Here is a 15,838-nt window from a genome sequence, read left to right as displayed (position 1 = left end):
GCAGGCCTTCAGCAGACCGAGTAACCCCTTGCTGGAACCAGCGACCTTGGGTTCAAGTTGGTGAACTTTTGCTCAAACCAGATGAGCCCGCGCTCAAGCTGGCGACCTCGGGGTCTCGAACCTGGGTCCTCTGCATCCCAGTCCGACGCTCTATCCACTGCGCCACCGCCTGGTCAGGCCCCCCCTTTTTTTTTTATATTTAAATTGTGGTAAAATATACATAACACCAAATTGACCATCTTAACCATTTTTTTTTTTTAGATTTTATTTATTGATTTTTGGATAGAGTAGGGAAAGAGAGAGAGAAAGAGCAGGAGAGTGAGAAAGATGGGGCAGAAGCAGGAAGCATCTACAAGTAGTAGTTGCTTCCTGTATGTGCCTTGACCAGGCAAGCCCTGGGATTTGAACCGGCGACCTCAGCATTCCAGGTTGACGCTTTATCCACTGAGCCACCACAGGTCAGCCATCTTAACCATTTTTAAGTGTACAGTTCAGTAGTGTTAAGTATATCTACATGTTGTGCACACAACCTCCAGAACTTTTCATACCCATTAAACAAGTCCCCATTCCCCCACCCCAGCCCTGCCAAACACCATTCTACCTTCTGCTTCTGTAAGCTGGACTACTCTGGAAACCTGATGTAAGTTGAATCAGACAGGATTTGTCTTTGTGTCTGGCTTAAGACCCTTAGCATAATGTCCTGAAGTTTCATCCATGTTGTGGCACATGTCATGAGGCTGAATTACAGTCCACCGTATGTATAGACCATTATTTTATTTTTGCATTCATCTGAAAATATCAATGGGTATTTGTGCTGCTTTCACTTCTTAATTATTGTTTTTCCCTGTTTAAATCAATGCAAATAGCCTGACCAGGTGGTGGCGCAGTGGATAGAGCATTGGACCGGGATGCAGAAGATCCAGGTTCGAAACCCCGCAGTTGGCAGCTTGAGCATGGGCTCATCTGATTTGAGCAAGGCTCACCAGCTTGAGCCCAAGGTTGCTGGCTTGAGCAAGGGGTCATTTGGTCTGCTGTGGCCCCTGGGTCAAGGCACATGTGAGAAAGCAATCAATGAACAACTAAGGTGATGCAATGAAGAATTGATGCTTCTCATCTCTCTTCCTTCCTGTCTGTCTGTTCCTATCTGTCCCTCTCTCTGTCTCTGTCACACACACACAAAAAAAAAAAAAAATTCTAAATCAATGCAAATACTTTCTTCTCAGTTGATCTCGTTAAGTCTAATTTTTGTCTTACAGCCTCGTTAAGTCTAATTTTTTCTTGGCAGCCTTTTTGAGAAGCGGATGTTGGGGAGCACAAGGAAGTGGCTGTTCAGACCCCCATTCCATCCATTTTACCGTCTGAAATGAGCACAATCCTTCATCTTGGTTGTTATCTTTGTGATCTAATATTGGCCAATAGCTCCCTCTATCAGTGAATCTGTCAAAAAACATTTTATTACACTGTCAAAAGGAAAAGGGAAAGCTAGGAACTAGCTAGGATTCAGTGATCCACAGAAGGAAGAAATACCATCTACCTTCAAGGCACTGCAAGTCAGCTTCAGGAAATAAATCAGACTCCGGGCAGTGTGGACCAAGGACCGCTGGAGAGTCCCTAAATTATACACTCCTTAACAAGATAGTGACATCTACTGTGTAAGGTGACACCTCTGAAAACGTGTTCTAGAATTAGGACGTGGTTGATTCAGTTATTTCTAATGGACAAAGAATACCTTACTTAATAGTTGTGTATGTTCATATTGTAGTTAGGGTGTTTCGGCAATAAATCAACCTCTCACATCGTTGTCTCAGGCTGGACGACCCACCTTTCTCATGAAGACTTCTTTGTGGATCAGACTTTTCATAAACACCCCATCATATATGCAGACTGTTTCTGGAAGGATAGGAAAGAAACTGGAAACAGTGACTGCTTCTGGGAAGAACTGAGCAACTGAGAGTCAGTGTGGTAAGGAAGCTAACCTGTCACTGGATACCTTTGTATCTTTTTATGTTGTACCAGGTATAAGTATTACTTCTTTAAAAAATACTAAAAACGCCCTGGCCGGTTGGCTCAGCGGTAGAGCGTCAGCCTGGCGTGCGGCGGACCCGGGTTCAATTCCCAGCCAGGGCACATAGGAGAAGCGCCCATTTGCTTCTCCACCCCCACCCCTCCTTCCTCTCTGTCTCTCTCTTCCCCTCCCGCAGCCAAGGCTCCATTGGAGCAAAGATGGCCCGGGCACTGGGGATGGCTCCTTGGCCTCTGCCCCAGGCGCTAGAGTGGCTCTGGTCGCGGCAGAGCGACGCCCCGGAGGGGCAGAGCATCGCCCCCTGGTGGGCAGAGCGGAGCCCCTGGTGGGCGTGCCGGGTGGATCCCGGTCGGGCGCATGCAGGAGTCTGTCTGACTGTCTCTCCCTGTTTCCAGCTTCAGAAAAATACAAAAAAAAAAAAAAAAAACAAAAAAAAAAAAACAAAACTAAAAACAACGAAGATATAAGTATTACTTCTTTAAAAAGTACTAAAAAGAACAATGAAGATATAAGTATTACTTCTTTAAAAAGTACTAAAAGAACAAGCCACCACCAGATGAGAATGGCTTAACAGACGCAGCATCAGCAGACCGGACTCTGGTTAGTCGAGTTCCGTCTGGTTGTCAGTCTCCTCAGGTCTAAGTGCAGTGTGAAAGCAGACATTCAAAGTAGCTGCCTGCAGTTTCAAGGTTTGGAATCTTCCCAAAATAGCACAAGGGGACTCACTCAAATGAATGGACATCAGTAAATTTGATGAAAAGATCAGTAGGAAACTGCTTACTTCAATCATTCCAGGAAACACACTACTGCCCCAGGGCCTGAGCCCTGAGAGGCAGGCCCACCCAGCTGGCATTCTCCGGCCCACATGGCCCCACTTCCCCGAAGCCGAAACAATTCCGAAGTCCTTCGGCAGTCCCCTTCATTAGAATACCAGCATTTGTCTGAACTCCTTTGAGAAAAGCGACTCCCTCCAGGCCTGCAAACAAAGCCACTTCCATTCTTCTCTAAAAGACTAGTATAAAATTGGCTCAATGCTCTGCGCTTTACGTGCAGGATCTCAACAAGCTCCCAAAGCTCTTACCTTAGAGTCTATGTCGCTTGTACTAAACAAGTTGCTGAAGCCAAGCCAAGTCTGACTACTAGGAAATATCATTTTAACAGGAGTGGCTGGAGCCTAGGGCTTAGACCAGACATCAGAACACATCATCCTTGCCTGGCCTCTGGTGGCGCAGTGGATAAAAGTATCGACCTGGAATACTGAGGTCGCCAGTTCAAAACCTTGGCCTTGCCTGGTAGAGGCACATATGGGAGTTGATGCTTCCTGCTTCTCCCCCTTCCCTCTTTCTCTCACCTCTCTAAAATGAATAAAATCTTAAAAAAAAAAAAAAAAAAAAAAAAAGACTATGTTGCCCTTAACATAAATATCATCCAGTAGGAAATCTGGCTTTTATGCAACTTTTGGGGTGCTGTTGTTTGAGAACAAAGACAAATCTCAAAGGAGAGCTACAGATCCTACTGGCTGACTATACTGACTAGACAGAGAGGTGAGCACGCTAATGTATCGTATTGGGTGTGCAGGGCATCTACTCTACTACTTCATGTGCAGCATAAAATTTTGTATATGTCCCGACCCATTTTTTCCCAGACTTACCTGATGCATTTTAATCAACAGATTGATCACATGGGAAAGGCAGGATTTCAGGAGTGGCCCTGTAGTTAAATCTTGAAGAGTAACTGTAAATTAGATGTGGGCTCTAACACTCAGATGCCAGGGGGTGAGGGCAGGCACACAGCCCGTGGAGCGAGCCGCGAAGGGAGCGGCCAGCCCCTGGCTCCGCACGACTGGTGCTGTACGGGATCAGGGCCCCGTGCAGCCAGGGGAAGCACAAGATCTGGACTTCTCTGTGCTTCTCCTAAGTACTAAATGTTATGAAATTAATTTTTTAAATGAAAAGCAACAGGACAAGCTGATCCTTGCCACTAGACCATCGGTTCTCTGAGTCAGCCCCAGGAGAGAGGAGGGCCGTTTCAGTCACAAGGAAACAGCACTTGCCAAGTCAAGATCTTGTGCAAGACAGCCCGGTCAGGGAGCTGCACACCACGTGGTTGGGCTGGAGCAGGACAGGAAGCTAGCCAGAGGGCAGCCCGTCAGGCCTGAGACATGGGTGTGCCACGTCCTGCCCAGCCCATCAGCATGAGGGTCCAGGCAGGGACAGGGCCCTCCCACAATCACTGTTCTCTTGCTCCGAAGATTAAACATACAAAAACAATGGCAACTGGGAATTGACAGTAAGATCGATTTTATTTCTAAAGCAATGCAAAGCACATTTGGCATTAAGAAACATTTCCAATATTTATTCACAAAATTAATCAAAAACAGTACAACAGATTTTCAGAGCCACATACCAATATGAAAGGAAGAAGGAAACAAATTATCCCAGAGACACCTTGAAAAGTTTCAAAGAAATACACAGTGGGCTAAAAATCTACAGCTAAACTATTGTCACCCAACAGGTTACAGGTATTGATCAACTTACGACCTATGCAACTTACAACCATTCAACTTTACGACCACAATCACTAGCCACAACTGCTCCGCATCTGGCAGCGCAAGCATTGCCCAGCTGGGCTTACGACAGTGCACACCAGCTTCCGGCAGCACTACCATCTCCGTGTGCACCATTTCAACTGTTATCCTGTTATCCCAGACTCGGTACAGCAATTTGTGTTTTGTGTCTTGGATATTTTTCATCAAATCCCTCCCAAGATGTCTACCAAGAGGAAATTTTCTTTGTCTTTGACTTAAAGATTTTTATAACATCATTTCACAGAACTGTACATATAGCCTACTCAACTTACGACCAAATTGTGTTACAACCAATTGTGGTCATAAGTCGAGCACTAGCTGTATACTCATTCCTGCATTTTCTCAATAAGTTCTTCCTTGTATTTGCCTTTCTCTTTTCCGACTTGTTGAGATTTAACTTTGCGTTCGAGAATTTCTTCCCGATCTTTCTCCAGTTTTAGCCTGGTGATAACCACCTATTAGGGTGAGAAAACAAACAGATGTTTATCTTCTTTAAGTGGAAAGAGTTTATAACCAAGATTAGTTTGTACAGCAGAGGTTCCTTCTGCTACCCAACCTCATACCCACCCCAATTCCTGAGAACCTGGGAGATCATTTTTTTTTTAATTCACTTTAGAGAGGAGAGAGAAAGGGAGAGACAGAGAGGGAGAGAGAGAAGAGAGAGGAGAGAGAGACAGAGAGAGAAGGTGGGGAGGAGCTGGAAGCATCAACTCCCATATGTGCCTTGACCAGGCAAGCCCAGGGTTTCGAACCGGTGACCTCAGCATTTCCAGGTCGACGCTTTATCCACTGCGCCACCACAGGTCAGGCTGGGAGACCATTTTGACAGTTTAGTGCAGGGATCCCCAAACTACGGCCGTGGGCCGCATGCAGCCCCCTGAGGCCATTTATCCGGCCCCTGCTGCACTTCTGGAAGGGGCACCTCTTTCACTGGTGGTCAGTGCGGCGCAAAGGCTTGACTGATTCACTGTCTTAGCAATATCACCAAGGATCCAGATTCTTCTGTCTGTTTTGACATTACCTAGTGGGGAAGTGAGGTCTGGAATACCTGGAACCCCCTTGCTAACCTGCTTCAAGACAGAGCCTTCACCCAGGATAACAAAACAGACAAAAGAATCTGGATCCTTGGTGATATTGCTAAGACGGTGAGTCAGTCAAGCCTTCCTGGACTCCCTCAGGAAATCCTGGCCAGGGACGCCTGTATACATAGGACCAGCAGGTCAACGACTCAAACAGCAGCACTACACTGTGCAGCTGCCACCACCGCCCAGCCCCGGGCCACGTACCTTGCTTGGGTGAATGCCCACGTGGAGAGCCGTGCCATAAGCCTTCTCACGCTGCACTCGCTTGATGTAAATGACATATTTCTTTCTGTACACCGGTACTACCTTGCCGATCTGCTGACCTTTGTAGTGTCCTCGAACCTCCTGAGAGAAAATACAAAAGAGTCCCCCCATTTCTAATGTAGGAACGTCACAGGGAGGACACTATTAGGAACACACAAGCTAACATACAACTTTTTGTTCGAAAACCAATTAATCCTGGCAGTCAAAGTCAGCTATTTGTAAATAAAAATCTTCTTACAAGTCAGGTGGAATTTCTCTACTTGAATCCTTTTCTTTTCATATGTAAAGAACAAAAACTCCTTGAACTAGGATGGCCATCACAGAATTAATCCTGAGAGTAATAAGAATTACCACTGTACACCTACAACTAATATGTCGACTCTATATACATAGTTTTTTGGGTTTTTAACAAAAAACACAATCACTCTAAAGTCCTGCATGACTTTAGAGGCAGGAAGCAGGATTGATTACAGATGACTGTTTAAAAAATTTAAATTCTTCCATTTTTAAAAGTTCTACAATTAATATAAATACTTTATAGTAAAAAAAAAATAATGTTAAATTAACATTTCATGGGCTATTTTCACATATTAAAATCTACTCATGCTCCAACTCTATTCGAAAGTCAACAAGATTAGCCTGACCAGGCGGTGGCGCAGTAGACAGAGGGTTGACCAGGACACTTAGATCCCAGGTTCAAAACCCTTGAGTTTGTCAGCTCAAGTGTGGGCTCACCAGCTTGAGTGTGGGGGTCACTAACATGATCCCATGGTCTCTGGCCTGAGGCCAAGGTTACTGGTTTGAGCTAAGGAGTCACTGGCCCCGCTGTCAAGGCAGGTATGACAAGCAATTAACAAACAACTAAAGTGCCCCAACAATGAGTTAAAGCTTCTCATCTCTCTCCCTTTCTGACTCTGTCTCTCTCTGAAAAAAAAAAAAAAAAAATCAACTAAGTTATGGTTTTCCTGAAGGCAAGAACATATTAAACTGCAGCCACAGCCTGGTGTGCAGTGGCACCATGGATAGAGCATCGACCTGGCACGCTGAGGGCGCCAGTTCAGTAGCCTGGGTTTGCCCAGCCTGGGCACATAGGACAAGTAATGAATGAACAACTAAAGTGAAGCAACTATGAGTTGATACCTCTTGTTCCTCCCCTGCCTCTCTTCTCTCTGTAAAAATCAATAAATAAAATCTTAAAAAACAAACAAACAAAAAACCCAGCAGCCACAACAGGTGATGTAGGAAATACCTTACATAAAGAACTGAAGAGGCCCTGGCCGGTTGGCTCAGTGGTAGAGCGTCGGCCTGGCGTGCAGAAGTCCCGGGTTCGATTCCCGGCCAGGGCACACAGGAGAAGCACCCATCTGCTTCTCCACCCCTCCCCCTCTCCCTCCTCTCTCTCTCTTCCCCACCTGCAGCTAAGGCTCCACTGGAGCAAAGATGGCCCGGGCGCTTGGGATGGCTCTGTGGCCTCTGCCTACAGCGCTAGAGTGGCTCTGGTCGCAACATAGTGATGCCCAGGATGGGCAGAGCCTCGCCCCCTGGTGGGCGTGCCGGGTGGATCCTGGTGGGGCGCATGCGGGAGTCTGTCTGACTGTCTCTCCCCGTTTCCAGCTTCAGAAAAAGAAAAAAAAAAAGAACTGAAGAATCTCCATATTCCTAAAATGGCTACTCAGGTTGCTCAGCTTGTTTACCAAAGCAATGTTCCGGCTGGAAAGAGACCAACTAAGCTTCCCTTGAAGTCCACTATATGACCAGACACTCTCAAATGGAAGTCTGTGAAAAAGCCCTATTAACTATCATCCAGACTGAAGAAAGATGTTAATAAAACGAGCCCAAAGGAACCGCTGATAAAAAGAAATGGACAATGCTCGACCCAGTGAGACGGACAAGACTAAATCGAATGGACTGAGAACATGACGAAGACTTAAGGACGCGATCCCAAGTCTGGCTGGGAACTGGATGGATGGATACGACTTTCCCAGAGTCATGGGACATAGAGAAAGGAACATTTTAGGAGAAAACATGTTGAATGTGAGGTATCTAGAGACATTCTAAGTGAAGAATTCCATAAACAGATACAAGACCAACTGGGTCTGCAACAAAGACCGGGGCGTCGTCTCCTGCAGAGTCGAGTGCAAAGAGCCACCCTGAGCAATGCCTGGCGAAGGAACAGCCCACTGGGCTAAATAACAAAGTAGAATTTTGCTTGGCTGGCATACTATTTTTTTAAAAAGAAGTTATTATTAGAGAAGTGAATCTGAATGCTCTTATTTAGGCTAGGCAGGTGCTCTCTGGTGTCTCCGGGTCCCATCTCCGGTCTAACAGATCTGCAGGGTCACACTGCTTGCCAGGGGCACGTGATGTGTGACGCCCCCGCCGCCAAGCATAAGCGACGTTGGCAGGCTTAGGTGGAGCCCGCACTTCAGCAGCTGGGTAACCAGAGCCGGGAGGGGGACGTACCTGGACCTCGTCATCCTTGCGGATGGGCACCGAGCGGACGTACTTCAGCCGCAGCTCCTTGGACAGCGGGGAAAACATGATCTTCTGGCGCACATGCGCGGGAGCACTGCAGTGGCGTATGCGGTTTTTGCTGCGGTCCCAGGTCACAAAGAGGTTGAACTTCATGGTGACCGTCTGCAAAGAACAGCAGGGGGGTGGGGGTGGGGGTCGAAGAGCGTTGGGGGGGGGGGTACCAGGGCCTGCTCTCCATCAGACCCTCCGCCCCATCGCCATGCACCTGCTCTACTAAAGGCGGCCTCGGAAGAAGGCGACAGAGAGGGGGTGGGGGGATGTTGGGTCTAGGTGTTAAATTGAAGGTAAGGTGTACGGGGAGGGGGCTGTGCACGCCTGACCAGAGGGGTCGGGGGAGGGCGGCACTGGGGCCTAGAGGCTAAAGCGGGAAGTTTCAAGCTAGAGGACAATGCATGGTTGGGGTCAAGCAGAGACACTTCTGCGGGGACGGTTACCCTGCGGCAGGTGAGGAAGGGTCCTACGCGGCGGAGGGCTGCGCAGTCGAAGGAAACACCAACGTCCGCCCACCAACCTGGCGCCGGAAGTGCTCTGATGATGCGCACTCAGAGCAGGAAGGGAGGGTTCCTGGCGGCGCAGACACAGAAAGAAAGCGGTGCCCCATTCCCTCCAAACAAAGTGGAATGGCGTCCCCTGCGGCTAGGGGTGGGATCGCAGCACCTCGTTTCCAGGGGACCACTGGGTGGGTAAAACAACCCTGGATGGTCATGCAGGGAGCCGCGAAGAGATGGCACCTCTGGGAGAAGGGGCCTACTTTCGCAAGACCTGCAATAGAGGCTTATTGATGTTATTTTAATAGGTACACCGTCGATCGTCTGCCACCCTAAACTCTTTCTTTGCCCCTGTTACTCTCTGCAGAAGTCATCTAGGCATAGCATCGGGACGCTTTCAAATGCAGTCTACTGACTTGCTTCTTAAAATCATCGAGAAACTATTCAGTATGCAGATTTGTGTGCTCCACCGAAGTCCTGCAAAACCGGAAAGTGGTAGGTTGGGGTTAGGGAGTCTGAATTTAAAGCAAGCACTCCACCCACCAAAGATTCTGAGACGCCTCAATGTTTGAAGATCATGGCTAACCAACCACCTGGCTTTGCAAAACCTCCCTGCAGTGTGTTAGCCCTGTTCAGAAGAGCCGGGGTTGTCGAGTCATGTTGCTGGCCCTTGTGGAGCCGCCTCCATATTTCTGAGCCTCAGTTTTCTCATCTGTGAAATGAGGGTGAACTTAGTAAGTGCCCCGTGGAGTCGTTATGAGGACTGGGTTACTCTGTGTAGAGTTTAGAACAGTGTTTGGCGCACAGCGCTCAATTGCAGGCATCCATTATTCCTAATCTCCCGGAAAGCCCTGAGGCGCGGTCTCACATTCACTTAGTCCTCGCATTCAGACTTTTCCCATTCATTCCGATGACGCAAACTGGAAGCTTTCCGAGTTTGATGTAAAGACGTGCGATGCATCACGCTGGCTGGACCTCGGTGGTGGTCTCCCTTTGGTTTTTGTTTTGTTTTGTTTTTTAACCTGCGCAATCGCCTTCGTGAAATGCCAGCTTGCGCAACTGAGACACTGGGTCCAGAGCGCACCTGCGGATCTGTGACTGCCGCCCCACCCGGCTCATCTCCGCCCAGCCCACCCTGCCGGGGCCTGCCTCGCCCACCTCCGTTCCCGAAAGACCGCCCAGAGAGCCGGGCGCCACCCAACCGCTCGTTAGGCTTAGAAACCTATGCGGCCCCTGGAAATGAAAGGTCTTTGGACCTAGGCGCTGTTGAGCGCCAGACTCCGTAGATTGATTTCTTCATTAAATGAATTGACTCATTCTTTCATTCAATTCACATCTATTGAAAGCCTCCTTTAGGCCAGATAACAGACGGAGGAGTTTGTGGTGCTCAGTTAACAGATTGGCACCCTGAAATTCAGAGAGAGAGAGCTGTCTTGCTGGGCATGTCTTGTGCTCTTTCCCTGTTTATGTCCCTGACACGTGGCGGAGAAATTGTTAAACACTAGTATTTACTAATACTCATGGTCAGCCAGGACATCTGACTTATCCCTGCACTCGTTGGGTCCCATCTTAGGTCTCATTCGAGACCCTCTGCAATGTTGGGAGATCTCTGGCTCTCAGACTCAGGAGGAAAGCCGCACCTGGGCAGTTTGCAGAAGCCCAGACAGCAGAGTAAGCAGAGGGGAAGTTTTTGAGGCAGCCATGTTGTGTGTCCATTGGGTGCCTAGGCTCTAAGAGTAAGGACGTGGGGAAGAGACATAAGTAAGGAAGATCTTAAATGTTCTCACGGGAAAAAACATTTTTTGCGAGGTGCTGTAAGTGTTAGTTAACAAACACTACTGTGTTCATCATTCCCATATATTTCCCAATATGTAAGTGTATCAGATCAACACATTGTACACCTTCAACTTACACAATGTCAAATATATCTCAATAAAACTGAGAACAAACAAACAAACAAAAAAGGAAGTCACTTCCCTTGGGCAAGGCAGGGGCAGACTGTCATGGCTGAGTCCACATGGGAGGTCAGAGGGTTCTCAGAGTAGCTGTTAAGTGTTCATCAGACCCCCACCCACCCACCCTTAGTCGGCTCATTCATGTTCATCCACTGACTCACTCATGCACTGGCTCCTTCTCTGTTCATTCATTTACTCCTCTGTCACACTCATTCATGAACTCACTCACCTAATCATTTACTCGCACACTCATTTCCTTACTCATTTAGTCACCATGTATCTGGTACCTACATGGAACCACAGGTACAGGGCTAGATGAAAGACATCCAGGGAGCAGTGAGGTCAGGTCACTTCTCCCAAAGCGCACAGAGCCTCACCGTAGAAGGGCCACCTAGCGCAGATCATGACAACCCAAGACAATCAAGGTGTATTCATGATCAAACGGGGGGAGGAGGGGAGGTATTTCTTTTTATCCCCCCCAGCCACCCCACGGCTCAGTTAAATTACTAGGTACAGCAGTGACGTCACCAGATAAGATGCTGAGAGTCTGCATCACTCGAACGGGAACTTGGGAGGGGTTGGCTACTATATCACCTCATGCCCACCACTGGGAACATGCACAGGGACTGGTATAGACACGCCAGGGCCGATCACAGTGCCTGGCACAGAGGGAATTTCCCAGGGGATATTTTTATGTCTCAGAGGCATAGAGTAACGTGGTGGCGAAGTGTGTGAGCCCTGGGTTCCGATTGCCTGGGTTTGGATCTCCACCACTTCCTGGCTCTGTAGCTTTGGTTAAGATACTTAGTCTCTTTCTTGGTCACTCACTTGTCTCCTCTGAGAAATAGGACTAATGATAGTATTTTTACCTTATCGGTTTGATGTCAGGATCAAATGAACCCTTAGCACAATACTTGGCACAAAGCAAGCACTTAATAAAACTGGTAGAAATGACTGTTTATTAAATGAATAGTAATGTCTGATTTTATTGGGCTGAGATTTACTCTCAGATATTGTGCTAACAGCTTTGCACACATGACCTTACTTAATCTGGCAAACAGCTCTCCGATTGGCTCTTTCACAGGCGAGAAAACAGGTGTGAATGAGATGGGAATAGAAGATGAACATGAAGACCCTCGTGCAAACCGTTTCCCTCCCCCATCCCTCCCCGATGCGCTTACCCACGTTCGTGCGGTCCCAGCAAAGACCCTAGAGGACGGGGACAGCAGGATGGCGCGCAGCCATGAAGTCCCTTTGTCACAGCTGCCGATGGTCTCCCTTCGCTGAGCTTAAGGGTGAACAAGGAATGCCAAGGTCCTTGGAGATCAAGAACGTCTGAGGCCCTGGCCGGTTGGCTCAGTGGTAGAGCGTCGGCCTAGCGTGCGGAGGACCCGGGTTCGATTCCCGGCCAGGGCACACAGGAGAAGCGCCCATTTGCTTCTCCACCCCTCCGCCGCACTTTCCTCTCTGTCTCTCTCTTCCCCTCCCGCAGCCAAGGCTCCATTGGAGCAAAGATGGCCCGGGTGCTGGGGATGGCTCTGTGGCCTCTGCCCCAGGCGCTAGAGTGGCTCTGGTCGCAATATGGCGACGCCCAGGATGGGCAGAGCATCGCCCCCTGGTGGGCAGAGCGTCGCCCCTGGTGGGCGTGCCGGGTGGATCCCGGTCGGGTGCATGCGGGAGTCTGTCTGACTGTCTCTCCCCGTTTCCAGCTTCAGAAAAATGAAAGAATAAAAAAAAAAAAAAACGTCTGAAACACCTTCATTTATGCAGCCCTTGGCTCAAAGCTGGGGGGAAATGTCAGCCTCCTTCTCAAAGAGATTCTAGTCTCTTTGGGATTACCGATATGGAAAACGAGGGTAAAAGTTTGAAAAGGTACCAGGTACCACCTTCCTGCATACATGAGCTCATTCTGATCCAGGACCATTTACCTGCACATACTATAGACTGAATTGCTGCAACAGTCCTGCAAGGTTGTGTTACCACTAGACCCATTTCCACCGGGGCAAAACGAGGCACTGACAGGTAAAGAAGGAGGCACCGCTGGAAAAGGGAAGATGCTGGAACACCCTGTAGGGAGGGATTCCATAAAGCAGTGGTCCCCAACCTTTTTGGGGCCACGGACCGGTTTAATGTCAGAAAATATTTTCACAGACCGGCCTTTAGGGTGGGACGGATAAATGTATCATGTGACCGAGACAAGCGTCAAGAGTGAGTCTTAGACGGATGTAACAGAGGGAATCTGGTCATTTTTAAAAATAAAACATCATTCAGACTTAAATATAAATAAAACAGAAATAATGTAAGTTATTTATTCTTTCTCTGCGGACCAGTACTAAATGGACCGGTACCGGTCTGCGGCCCGGGGGTTGGGGACCACTGCCATAAAGGACACACAGAGTCCAGAGGATGACTTTCTGATTCTCCCCACAGATCTTCGCAGTTCCGGATTTCTCTCCCACAAAATCGAGTTCCCTTCTGGGATCGGGCCCCCGAGCAGCCCAGCCACAATCAAGGAGAAAGAAACGCACAGCAATTATTTCTGAAAATCAGCCGTTTAATCTATTTGAACCCAATGAGTAGAGAAAGAAAGAAAACATTTGTTTCCCTTGAGATTTTGTTTGTAAGAATAGCGGGTCAGACGTGTCTCTTCCATAGGAAACTGACATCCCCTGTGTCCTCAAGAGGTTGTTTTTCTTATGCATAAAAGTGGATCTTCAACTCCAGTGCACCCCACACATGTCCCTGCCCTACCTCGCCCACCCTCTAAAGGGACTCCTTTCTGTAACTGGGGAACAGAATGTTAAAAAGAAAAAAAAAATCCATCTAAGTGGCCACGGATACCAGAAATAACCAAATGCAGTTACACGCACATCAGTCAACTCGTATGCAAGCAGGGAAGCTCTTCTACTTGGAATCCAGAGGCAAACATTACAAATGGCAGAGACTTAAGCTATCTATATAGATAAGTTAAAATGCCTTCCCCTGGACACTCCCCTCAATTACAAAAGTATGCAAACAATCTTGATATAAATGGAAAATCGGGGGGGGGGGGGGGGGAGGCTCTCTCCCTGGGACACCAGGGCATACCTGAAATTCCCTGGGTGGGAGTATGCCTGGACCATCGCCCTCCTTTTCAGGGCTGAAGAGGAAGGAACAGGGGAAGCAGAGGGGTAGGGGCCCACCTCAGGAGCAAGGCTGGGGGGCGGGCAATGGAGCCACCCAGAGACAAGAAACATGCTGGTATGTGGCCAGCCCATGGGAGCGCTCAGTGGCAAGGGGCCAGAACCGGGCTGCAAAGAGGGCCATGTGTTGTGCACCCCTCAGCGGCCTGGAAGGTGGGCATCGGATGGGGAAGGGTGGGTCTGCTTCGCTACCCCCACCTAAGGCCTTGGGACTGATGGCAGCCGGCTGAGAGGCTGAGACGTGATTGCTTTAGGTTTGCAGGGAGAGATGCTCCCTGTCTGGACGTAAGTGCACAGACCCTGTACGGTTCTCAAAGGACGACTTCCCAGTCACAGCCAGCCCCACCACCAAGAGACACTGCTGTCACACAGCACGGGGGCTGAGGCACATTGGTAGAGGGGTGGATCAGAGGAACGATGTGAACTGAGCAAGGGGAACCCGCCACCCACCCAGTGACCAACAACTGGGCAGCTGCTTCTTGGGAGGCAAAGGAAGGCGTGGAGAGAGGGGGACTTGAAGCCTGGGCGGCAGGCCGGGCAGGAAAGGATGGAGCGGAAGTGAGGGTTCCGCCTAGAGCGCCCCATCGCAGGGGCTTGCCTGGGAAGTACCGTCCTTGGTTGAAGGCGCCAGGTGGGGGGAGTACCTTCGAGAAGCCGAGAAGCCAGCGCTAGAGCTGAGAGTCCAGGTCTGCAGGTCGGCTGCCCCGGGGTGTGTGTGTGTGTGTGTGTGTGTGTGTGTGTGTGTGTGTGTTGGGGGGAGGGGGAGGAGGCAAGTGATTAGTTCATCCAGAGGGTAGGGCTGCAAGATTGTCAAAGCCTGGTTGAGAGCTGGTCAACATGGATCCCGGGCTGGTCCCGCAAAAGAGAAGAGACTATTGCCCTCCCAGGAGTGGTCCCCAACATCCCCGAGCACCCCTTGCCTGACTCCGGTCCTGGGGTCCCCCAGGGGAAGGGGTACCACACTGTCAGGCAGCGTAATTCATCTAAAACTCAACCCGGGGAATAGAGGTAGCTGCGAAAGGGCGAGCCACCTGCTTCCTCCCCCTCCCCCCACTTGGGGATGCAGCCAGGTCCTGGGCCGGAGGAGAGAGGGCAGGAGGAGACAGGGCACTGGAGGCCGGGCTGGTGGTCAGTGCATCTTGCCCAGCTGGATCTTCTTCCAGGCCTCCGAGGCTGTGAAGATGCACGAGTCCAGAATGCCGGCCACGGTGAAGGTCCCACCAATGATGGCACAGATCTGAAAGTGGGGAGGGCAGAGGTCAGAGGTCAGGGGTCAGCACTGGAGAGATGATGAGCTCAGCAAGCACGGATGCTCGGCCCGATTACACCCACCACTGCGTGATACCCAGTGGGGTCTGGCACATACTCAGGGCTCAAAAAAAACCACTTGTTGGATGATGAAGTTAATAATAATAAAAGTAGGCCCTGGCCAGTTGGCTCAGTGGTAGAGCATCGGCCTGGCGTGCAGGAGTCCAGGGTTCGATTCCCGGCCAGGGCACACAGGAGAAGCGCCCATCTGCTTCTCCACTCCTCCCCCTCTCCTTCCTCTCTGTCTCTCTCTTCCCCTCCCACAGCCAAGGCTCCATTGGACAAAGTTAGCCCGGGGGCTGAGGATGGCTCCACGGCCTTTGCCTCAGGTGCTAGAATGGCTCTGGTCGCAACAGAGTGATGCCCCAGATGGGCAGAGTATTGCCCCCTGGTGGGCATGCCGGGTGGATTCCG

General features: G+C 49.5%; 3 protein-coding genes across 3 annotated transcripts in view; all 3 read right to left on the bottom strand.

Annotated features, from left to right (window-relative positions):
• NEURL1B (neuralized E3 ubiquitin protein ligase 1B) overlaps positions 1-15,838 on the bottom strand; it is a 292,908-nt gene that overhangs the window by 30,203 nt on the left and 246,867 nt on the right. The window lies entirely within an intron of this gene.
• On the bottom strand, positions 4,358-9,079 carry RPL26L1 (ribosomal protein L26 like 1). Its single transcript, XM_066343358.1, has 4 exons — positions 8,926-9,079; positions 8,420-8,593; positions 5,897-6,037; positions 4,358-5,065 (listed from the first exon to the last, which is right to left on the bottom strand). Exons 2-4 carry the CDS (start codon positions 8,582-8,584, stop codon positions 4,937-4,939), a joined length of 435 nt encoding a protein of 144 aa, XP_066199455.1. The 5' UTR covers positions 8,585-8,593; positions 8,926-9,079; the 3' UTR covers positions 4,358-4,936.
• Positions 13,468-15,838, bottom strand: part of ERGIC1 (endoplasmic reticulum-golgi intermediate compartment 1) — a 100,725-nt gene continuing 98,354 nt past the window's right edge. Inside the window, exon 10 of the mRNA XM_066342155.1 lies at positions 13,468-15,353. Coding sequence (XP_066198252.1) covers positions 15,246-15,353 — 108 coding nt within the window. The 3' untranslated portion in view covers positions 13,468-15,245. The remainder of the gene's footprint in view (positions 15,354-15,838) is intronic.

The sequence above is a fragment of the Saccopteryx leptura genome, chromosome 6, assembly GCF_036850995.1.
Source record: "Saccopteryx leptura isolate mSacLep1 chromosome 6, mSacLep1_pri_phased_curated, whole genome shotgun sequence".
In the NCBI taxonomy this organism is placed as follows: Eukaryota; Metazoa; Chordata; class Mammalia; order Chiroptera; family Emballonuridae; genus Saccopteryx; species Saccopteryx leptura.
The sequence above is the reverse complement of the archived record's forward strand: the minus strand, read 5'-3'. Positions and strand labels throughout refer to the sequence as shown.